At 32.5% G+C, this 10,361-nt stretch overlaps 1 protein-coding gene across 2 annotated transcripts; it reads right to left on the reverse strand.

The window, feature by feature from the left end:
- On the reverse strand, positions 1-10,043 carry LOC125070076. 2 transcript variants are annotated; one of them, XM_047679768.1, is made up of 18 exons: positions 9,834-10,043; positions 9,653-9,741; positions 9,179-9,222; positions 8,774-8,980; positions 8,226-8,320; positions 7,818-7,927; positions 7,175-7,594; positions 5,734-6,153; positions 5,361-5,480; positions 5,109-5,153; positions 4,321-4,953; positions 4,077-4,223; positions 3,403-3,592; positions 2,902-3,265; positions 2,342-2,507; positions 1,734-1,929; positions 587-719; positions 1-363 (listed from the first exon to the last, which is right to left on the reverse strand). In XM_047679768.1, exons 1-18 carry the CDS (start codon positions 9,944-9,946, stop codon positions 229-231), a joined length of 3,627 nt encoding a protein of 1,208 aa, XP_047535724.1. In that variant the 5' UTR covers positions 9,947-10,043; the 3' UTR covers positions 1-228. The 2 variants fall into 2 exon arrangements, with proteins under 2 accessions (XP_047535724.1, XP_047535725.1); XM_047679769.1 differs by lacking the exon at positions 5,361-5,480.
- Positions 10,044-10,361: the final 318 nt, after the last annotated feature.

The raw sequence follows: 10,361 nt of genomic DNA on the forward strand, positions 1-10,361 counted from the left end.
ATATTATGTAATATATATTAATAATACTAAGATTATAAGAGTAGAATAAATGTCAGCTTAAGAGAGCTAACATGACTCGCGGACGGATAATACTAAACTTATAACTATAAGTACAAACATCAGGTTAGTATTCTTTTATTACAAAAGAAAACATTTTGAATTACAATATACGATAAGTCTTGGCCAGCCAGATTATAACATTTCGTTAGGGAAACTCTAAATAGCATTTCAATCACAAAGTGTATGATGTTCAAGCATTGTATCATCACTTATTAGAATAGTATTTTCTTCTCCAAGATCTTGGGGTAAATCAATTTGTGCCGTCAATTCTTGAAGACCTTCAATAAGCTCATTCAGACAAGCCTAGAAAATAAAAAAAATACATACAGCTAAAATGTAAATAGAGTAGAAATATAAAGAAAATAATAATTTGATGATATGATTATACTTTTATTTATTATTATGTACATTGAAATATGATTCTATATTCATTTATAGTTTCACACTAAGTGAATAAAAATAAACTAATTTGTTGACAGACATTGAATGCAAACTAATTACAATATACAGTTTAAAAAATATTTACCTTGGTTTCACTGAAATTCTCTAAATAAGCATCCATAGATAGATCTTCCCCTTCAAAAGGCTCCACTAACACTTTTAAGTGATCCGGCAGTGAGGATACATCCAACTCTCCAGTTGATGGGTCCTTGATTATTCTGTCAGAAAGTAATGTAATTAATCAGATAATTTTACTAAATACTCAGTAAATCATGTTTTATTTAATTTCTAGCAGCAGTAATAACCCTCTAAGTTTAGTATATAATATGTAGACTTTGTCTACAAAGTTTTAATATATTTTCGATTAATTTTTAAGGCTTATAAATAATATATGTTAAGTGATTAAAATGAAATAAATTGGATTTCGGAGCGCAAGACATATTACTACTTGCTTCGCCATGGGTAGAAGATGGGAAGACTAGAGCTGCAACCGTATTATTATTGATTTAAACACAAAATAATAAAACCTATCTAACAAATTACTAATAATCAGATTTTATGATGCTTATTAACTGAACATTCATAAAGATATCATCATATTTATTAATAGTTATAAAATTAGTAAGATTTTAAGTTATATACACCACCAGTGCAGGCTTTCCAGTAACATAGTCACCGTGATATTTCGTGCGACACTAGGTCAAGCAACGTTATCATTTGAAAATTGTACAGTTCCGTAGTTATTGTCAATAAGTGTGTTGATTATTATTTGCATATCTAATATTGTTTGTACCCACCGTAAAACGCAGCATATGAACCATCGAATTCGTGATTCGCGTATAATACGTGAAAATAAATCGAAGGAGGTATCAGATCTTATTCATCTCCAGAGTATTAATAAGGAAAATTTTATGATATAAATATAATTTAAACGCTATAGTACTCACAATGTATAGTAAATACAAACCAAAAAAAAAAATCTCTTTATAATTTTAATATAGATAGAAAGACTTATGTTAATTGGTATGTAATAAATTAATGATAATTTTTTTCATTTTTAGTTGAATTCATCAATAATATAATCTTTTCTTCTATTATACATTACAAAATTTTACTTTAATATATGTTTTACAACATTTTGCAACACTACCTATAAACGCTCGCACTAGAGACACGCCATGCTAATCCAATGGGTAATATATTAAGAAGGATTAAAAATTAAATTCACACACCTGAGTATCCTCCGGCGTGTGAACTCCGGGCCCGTGATGACGGTGACCGTGGCGAGTGCGGTCGCGTCGCTGCCGCGCAAGCGTCGCTCCAGTTTGTTCCACGGAACGAGCAACGTTATGGAATGCTTCGAGCGACGGTTTACTATACGACGGCTACCGAGTAACTGTGATTCAGCTGCTATGAATCTGTATTGTACTGAAATTTAAAACTCAAATCAGAGGGAATTTATTAATTATTACTTGGCTTTTTGCAAGCTCGTCAGAATAGGAAGCACCCACTTATCGAGCCCACCCACTTTTCTGCCGCCAAACAGCAATAATTAGTATTGTTGTGTTTCGGTCTGAAGTGTAAGTGTGTCAGTGTAACTGTAACAGTGTAAGGGACATAATATCTTAGTTCCCAAAGTTGATTGACGATGTAAGGTAAAGTTAATATTTCTTACAACACCAACGTCGGTGGTAACATTTGACCGACCGCCTACCCAACACATAAAAATAATATATATTTCGATGTTCGTTTAATTATTAGCTTCTATTTTTTTTGCATAAATCCTTAAGAGTCGAAGATGTAAACAGACCAGGATAGGTGATAAAATAACACAACGTACGGTTGAAGTGCACCTGCGCGTAGACGAAGGCGGGGCTGAGCGCCTTGTTGTAGAGCGCGAGGTCGAGCGGCGCGCGCGACACGGCGCGCACGAGCGCCGTCGGCCCGTACGTCACCACGCCCGACCAGCGCAGCGACTCGCCGCTGCCGCAGCCGTGCAGCTTGATCTGCGCCGGAGGGAACGATGTTTAGCATGGCCCAGTGGGTAGCATGTTGCGTGTTTGAGCCGGCCGAGCGCCACATAGTTTTCACGTACTTAAATTTCGTGGAAAACACTGCGTACTCGGAGATGAACAATAAAAACATGAGAAAGACGGTGGTTCATCGCGATAGACTGAACAAAACATTGTTGTGATGAACAATGAGACAACGTGATTTGCTAAAAAGTCTGCGAAAATTATTCACTACAACCAGTGCTTGGTTAATATTTTTAATACAACAATATTTAATTTTACTTCTAACATTCCTATGCCGAATTCAATTATTTGACTTATTTTTATTCATATGTTCTGCTTTTATGAGATAAATTAACATTTAACAATCAGCTTTTAATTTGATTACCTTTCTCGAGTAATCGCTGTTTTTATCGAAAACTAAATGCAACGCAGCTGCATGCGGCATGCAAGAATTTGGTGCGAAAATGATCGGCAACGGCCTGCATTCACACGGCCCAAAGGAAAGTATGAATGTTCCTCTGGCTTCGATACCGGGAGAATCGATGAGGAAACCTTCGCCAACTATTTGGCAGCGAATCTGAATTTTCTTGTTTGTCGAATTTTTTAAACTGAGCTCCTTTCTTCCAGCCCGCACCCATGACATATTATTATAGTTGGTTTTGACTGGAAAAGTTTTAGGTTTATCTGATCCTCCAATAATATCAATCTTAGTTATGTTGCCTGTAGCTGTATCTTCTAATATTAAAGTCCTGGAAATACATAAGTAAAAATTGAATAAAAAATAATTGTCAGTTATTAAAATCAAAACATTGCTAACAAATCAATTGACAAGTTTTGGTAATTTGTTGATTAAGAAATCAATTCCGTGTATTTTTCAATAGATTACCCATCACTGACAGCATCCGGAGGTCCTGTATAAATGAGGCTCAGTTCTTTAACACTTTCAGGACGAATTTCCAGTTTTGTCGCAGACACTTTGAAAGGGAATTGATTGTCTTTACTAGTATTGCTTCTAAATTTGACTGCCCAAACTCCAGTCACTGAGCCAGTATTACACAGGTTTATTGTAGTGGTTTCTGAAAACACATTAATTATAATTTAACTATTTCTTACATGACACATTTTTATTATTACATGTAAAAGGTAACTTAAAAACGTTGGCGAAATTCGTTTGATTTCATCGCCGTATGTCATTCAAGTTACGTTCTCACAATTATACACATAATTAAGTAACTCGTTGTCACCCACCGCTTCGGTCGAGTTTAGGGGTTCTTGTCCTTCCAAGAGGTTTAGGCTTGTTTCTTACAAAATTTCACCAAATTCAGTTCATTCATTCATTTTTTTCGTAAAAGAGCAACAGAGAGACAAAGAATTACTTTTGCAATTCATTTCTTACTATAGATTATCACTTATGTATAAACGACAAATACTAGATGGTAGAAGTCGTTAATATCATTTTCAATCCCAGTTTTATGGTCGTAAGTGGCCACTAATACTATCGACAGTAAGTGGCCTTATAGAAAATCTATATATCCCAATGTATTTAAAAAAATAACTTACCATTTGTAAGATGAAGTTTATTAGACGGTGGCTGCACTTCAAGGCTGGCACTCCCGACTGACCCAATGAGATTGACTTTCTTCAAAATGGTGTTAACTCCAATTAAATTAACATTCAATGTGCCTTTGAAAGTGACCATTTTTTCAGCTACAAATAAAACAATATATATATTTAAATATCGAACAACTTCTTGGAATACATTTTGACATTTCATCTGAAATACAAAAGAAAAGAAATGGCATACTTAATTCTAGTTCCATCAGCTTCGGCGCGACAAAAGTAATTGTTACTTTAATGGCATTACCGCTACTCAGCCTGCATAACTGCTTGTTCATGCCTTTCATTTTAATTTTTACTTGTGAATCTTCAGTCGAGGCATTCCGTTCCATTAGAGCTTTGCTAACATCATTCTTTATTATTTCCTGAACAGATTTGATAACAAACATACTGTCTCCCTCAGCTATCGATAACTCTAATTGAAGATCTTCGCAACAATCACTGATTAGAACGAAGTACTTAGTTAAAGTGGATTTTTCTTGAATTGTCGGAAAGGTAATCTTGTTAACTCCATCGCAGGATAATGCTTGTATTGTTGGCATTTTTATACTAACTTCTAAATGTCCTTTTTGTTCAACGTCCCCGTCTATTGACGCGTCCTTTAAATACATCGTGAATGGTAAGTACTGTTCCAATTCTATGTTAGAAGTAATGTGTAATGTGAATTTCTCCGTTTTTCCGGGTGACAATAGTAACGGTTGACGCGGTAACTCGATGGTGAGATCTCTTCCTCCGTTAGGTAGTTCATCAAATTCAAACTTTGCAGTCAGCCAACTATCTATCAGTGTTGTTACCGTAATAGACACAGCAGCGCTGACACCTGAAGTTGCAATAATTTACTTATTAAAAAAAATATTATGACTCTGATTCCATTATACCGTTTGTTTTATGATTTTTTTTGGTGACAAATGATCAAATTAAATTCCGTAATATTCTTAAAATACAGTAATATATAACTAATACTGAAAGACTTACCTACGAAACCTTTAACGGGAGTTGATATGATTTCAGCCCACTTTTCTGAAAAACAATTAATCATATGTAATCAATAAATACTCAATTAATTCAAAAATATATATAAATGACGTCGAAATGTCCATAGTGTCATATTATAAGCCCCAAGTGTAAATTATTTAAAAAAAAAATATTCTTCATGCAATCTGAGTTAGTCATCAGTATAGAATAGTTAGTCAAGTTAGTGATCCATTTAAAGCGAGGCCCACAAACCTTTTGCTAAGCTCTCCTGTTTCAAAAGTTTATGCTGTAACACCTCTTGCCAATCTACTGACTTATCTAATTCTCTATATTCAAAGTTTGGGAAAGGCGTATGCGTTGTATTAACCTCGCCTGAAAATAACTACTTATTATCACTAACACCCAGAGCGTGCTCAGCGGACTTCAAATGTGAACACTCGAAATATTTTCATAGATATCTTAGTATACATAAGCTTATATATTGTGAATAATATATCAATATAATAAAGAAGTTTCTCAATTTAGCATATTTGTTCTTAGTCGCATATACTATTAAGAAAGTACAGATTTTGTTTATAAAGGTAGATAAATTTAGCAGAGTTAAATATTAGTATCGCAAACATACCTTTACTACAATGTAACGGACTATCGCCAGATTTGAAACTTGCAGCTTCTTGAACTGTACTGAGGGTAGACTGACTTGTGCTAGAAGGCGAGTGGGACGGAGCCATACGGTGCATCTTGACATCATCACTATCAGTACCCTGAGTATCCATTGAGTGACGAGTAACAATAACAGACGGCACTTCCTTCTCCTCATTAAGCTTTAATTTATCGAGAGATATAACTGTGTTAACTGTCCCCGATGAACTAGCAGTTTCAATATTTTTTGTATCCTTTAAATTGGTCACAAAAATATCTTGTTTTGCTTTTTTATTTTCCAATATGTTCATGTGTAGCTCAGTGAGAGGCTGCTTTCTATTTACTTGCTTGGTTTGATTGTTTAGCTGTAATATATCCGTAACACTGACATTTGATTGTTTTCCTAAAAAAGACAAAAAAATACTAATCTTCAAGAAATAAAATATATGTTCTACCGCCAATTTAAAGGGTGCCATAACATCCCAGTTTCTAAGGTTGGTGGTGGATGCGCTATGTAAGAAATGGTAGAGATTGTCTATTTGTCCTTTCGCTTACCCATGTAAAAAAATAATCTTAATTACATTTTTTATAATTCGAATATAATGCTAGATTGGACGTTGACATGTGTACATTCTCGTGTCACGGAAATAAGTCGTTGGTCCGGACCGGTTACCGTTCAGGCGCGCTGAACGCTTTCCGGTCGTATCGGATTTAGCATCCCATATGAGAGCTATGGAATAAATAGTGCACTTGTTTTTGCATATTTTTAAAGTCTTTGAAATGTTTGCTTTGGCCAAAATTGGACAGAACACTTTGTTTTGAGGTTTCTCAAACATCAGAGACATCAGAGATAAATTCCTCTATTAGAGGAATTAGTATACTATAAGATATAATTCATCTACTGCACTCGAACTCGAAACACAATGGTAGTGCTCTACTATCGCCACACGTATGTAACTACTACTACTACTACTACCTACCACTATAACGCAGCAACTATTAGCTGACTTAGTACTAGGTTAATCTTATATGTATTTGTAAAGTTGGAACTGATACTGATAAGTTTACTGTACAAAGATGTAGTGCTACTGAACAAAGATAACAAATGAAGTAATTTATTTTATTGTAGGGTTTGAAAAGGCTTGTCTAAGTAGGTACCAGCTACTTATATATTCTATAGCCAAGCAGAAATATTTACTATTATTTTGTTCCAGTTTAAAGGATGTGAGCCAATGGTATTAGAGTCATAATATTTTAGTTCCCAAGATTGGTGGCACATTAGTGATGCAAGGGATGGTTAATATTTCTTAGTGTCCAATATCTATGAGTAGCTGTGGTGACCACTAATCAGGCCCATTTGGCAATCTACCGATTTTAAAATAAGCAAAAAAATACTTAATTACTCAAAACATGTTCAACAATACCTAGATAATCCGCAATTTTTGAAATACTCAACGAGTTCTCCGTAGAGCATTCTGTATCATCTGACACCAGACGCATTGACGACTGTAAGTTTCTTAGCAATATGTCCGTGGGTTTCGGAGCCGTAAACATTTTTGGATTCGCATTGTGGTTGACTGTTTTTGTTCCAGCCATTTGTGCATAACTTTTCACAGGTACAGAACTTTTATTGAGCTTCATATTAGATATATCCATGAGTGAAGGTTTAGCAGACAAATTGGTCATGTCTTGTACTTTTGTAGGAAATAAATTGGCAACTACGTTTTGCGGCTGTGACTTATCAATACGAGGCTGTCTTACTGGTACACGGTCCAGAGTTGTGTCCATTTTGTATGTATTGTTTGGGTTATTTTGTATGACGTCTGATGGGGCAATTAATGATACTGAAACAAAAAAAATGGTGCAGCATCCACATAGATATTCTGAGTTTAACTTATAGTTTTATTTAACGATTGATACACTTGTTATCTCCTTCTTTTTAAAATAGTATTGAACAATTAATAAAAGTAAATATATAATTAGCAAATAAGTGATCATATTTGAATAATTTTATTTACGTAATTTAATGTATTTTTTAAATATTAGTAATATAAAGTAAAAGCATACCATCTGTTATACTTGGCCTGTCTGGGCTGTCAACGTTACACAGTATTTTTCCAAACTCCGGACACCTGTTTTGAAAATATGCTCCAACTGACATGTTTGAATTGCTCATCCTAAAATTCAATAATGAGTAACAAGTTAACATCAGGTATTATTATAATTAATACAATATTAAATATTTTATTAGCTGGTGGTTCCGACTCGTGGAAACAGAACAAATTCATGGTACATAATACAAAATTTGCACTTATAATTAAAATATTTAAAAAAAGGGGAATAAAAACATGTGATTATTACTACATATTTGACAAACATCTTGTGGAAAGGCAATAAATATACATTTGTTTACAACTGATTCTATACTAATGCTACATTACATATATTTGTTACCGATAACAAAAATATACTCACAGTAAGCTGTCTTGAAAATTGGCTTGAGTGCTATGCTGTACAGGAAGAGGAGCCTCTCTCATCACAAGAGATGCTTCATCTGCTGTTAGATCTCTCTGAAGTTAAAAAATAAATAAATATTAATAATTTGCTTCATCCCATTATTTTACCTGTAAATACTCTGTATTGCTATGTTCTGGTTTAAAGGGTATGGGAGCCAGTGTAATTTCAGACAAAAGTTATATTACAATTATAACTTATCATTAGCAGTGCATTAATAGTGAAAGAAGTGCTTATATTTATAGCAAAGGTGATCTTACCTCGAGGTACCTTAATGGATACGTTTGTAGTAATAAGTTATATTATTGTGTTATAGGTATATATAAATATGGATAATTTGACCAACTAAATAGTATGTTTTATTTGTTTAAAAGATATACAGTATCTTTTAATTACTATGGCATAACTTCAAATTTTGACACAACACCAAACACCAAAAAAACAGTGCTTATGGTACAAACTAAAATGCAAATATAATAAATTCAAACAATAAAAATAGTATTTCAAACCTTTGAGTGAAATGAATAATTTGTAGCAATCGAATGTCTCATTAAATCATTAATTTCAGAAGTCTGTTTGTCCATGTGGGTTGTAATACTCTCTAAAGCCATTGAGTGGCGACCATACTCTTCAAATGCTCTTGCCGAACCAAGTGGCTCTTTAATATCTTCAGTTCCTGTGGACCTTCCTGTCATTTCTCCTGGATTGAATGCAGTCTGAAAATGATATTTAATTTAATTAAGCTAAGATATTTAAATTTATTTAGTTCAAAAGTCAACATATGATAATATTACTAAGAAATAATTACAATAATTGCAAATAAAGTATATTGCACTCTCCTTTGACAATCTACATAAAATAATTTCAAATCAAATAAAAAAAATCTAGTATGGACATATATAAACAATGCTTACCGATTTACTCAGCGAAATATTATCAATACCTGATTCACCAAAACCTGCAAAAAATTTTTAAATTAAGTACATATACTTTTATTAGTATTTTTAAAAAGTGCCAGATACTAAGTATTTATAAAAAAATATATATTATAAAACACACATATTACACATACACATTATTTATTTGATAAATATAGATACAGTATATATACTAAAAGTACACATTATTATATTCAAAGTGATAAACTCACGCATATACATCGTACATCAATCGAAAGTAAGCAACATTATCGACTAATACATTTAAACTATAAAAACAAAACCATTTATAGTAATTTTTAGGACCAAAAAATATTTAAATGATGGAAAATCTTAATTGTCTGCGTACATATTCTAAGACTTGTCTTTTAATTAATTATATACAACTCGAAGACAGAAGATATTATATTGAACTTAATCAAATTTAAATACGATTTCTAAATAAATTACCTTCTACGCGTTCCAAGTCTAAGATTCCAGATGATGATTCGTAATTGGTTCCAGTTCTATTAAATGCCATTTGATTTGAACTTACGCTGCTGTATAGTTATGAAAAAATATCACTTTAATACTTGTTTTCAATATTAGGCAACAAAACAATAACAAATCGTAAACATCAACAAAATTTTACCTTTGTACGTCATCATTATTAAAAGTTTGCTGTCGTCTTTGCAAATTAAAGGATTTATCTTCGGCTAAGTGCATTAACCTTTGTATTTTCTTGGGAGTTAAATGATTATCCATTATTTTATTTAATAATATTTTCTTCAGAAGCCACAATAAGTCAACGAAATTCCAATTCCCAACTTTTCTGATTTCTCTACTTTTCGTTACAATTCAAATTTTTTAACTGTTTGTATATATTTGACGTTTAATGAAAAATGTTGCAGCTCTAAACACATTTTTTGGTAAGATTTCTAAAAGCAAACATTTTAACACTAACGAATAATGAAAATATATTAATTAATTATAATTTATAACAAAACTATAAATAAACCAAGTAAATAGCTGGGTTGAGGAGAAAATTAATTTAAGACTTAAATTTTTATGTTTATTTTTAATAATATATCATATAAATAGTGCAGTATGTAATGCAGTATACAATGTTAGATAAATATTTTTAAGTGAATTAATGGTTAAGTTTCAAAATTTTTATTTT

The sequence above is a fragment of the Vanessa atalanta genome, chromosome 16, assembly GCF_905147765.1.
Source record: "Vanessa atalanta chromosome 16, ilVanAtal1.2, whole genome shotgun sequence".
Lineage (NCBI taxonomy): Eukaryota > Metazoa > Arthropoda > Insecta > Lepidoptera > Nymphalidae > Vanessa > Vanessa atalanta.

Bases quoted from the DNA above. Each gene is read 5' to 3' on its own strand.
- LOC125070076 (XM_047679768.1), bottom strand. From the start codon at position 9,946: ATGGATAATCATTTAACTCCCAAGAAAATACAAAGGTTAATGCACTTA. The intron at 1,930-2,341 runs GTACGTTGTGTT...TTTAAATTTCAG, and splicing joins CGCGCAGGTGCACTTCAACC to TACAATACAGATTCATAGCA. The intron at 720-1,733 runs GTGTGTGAATTT...ACTTTCTGACAG, and splicing joins ACACGCCGGAGGATACTCAG to AATAATCAAGGACCCATCAA.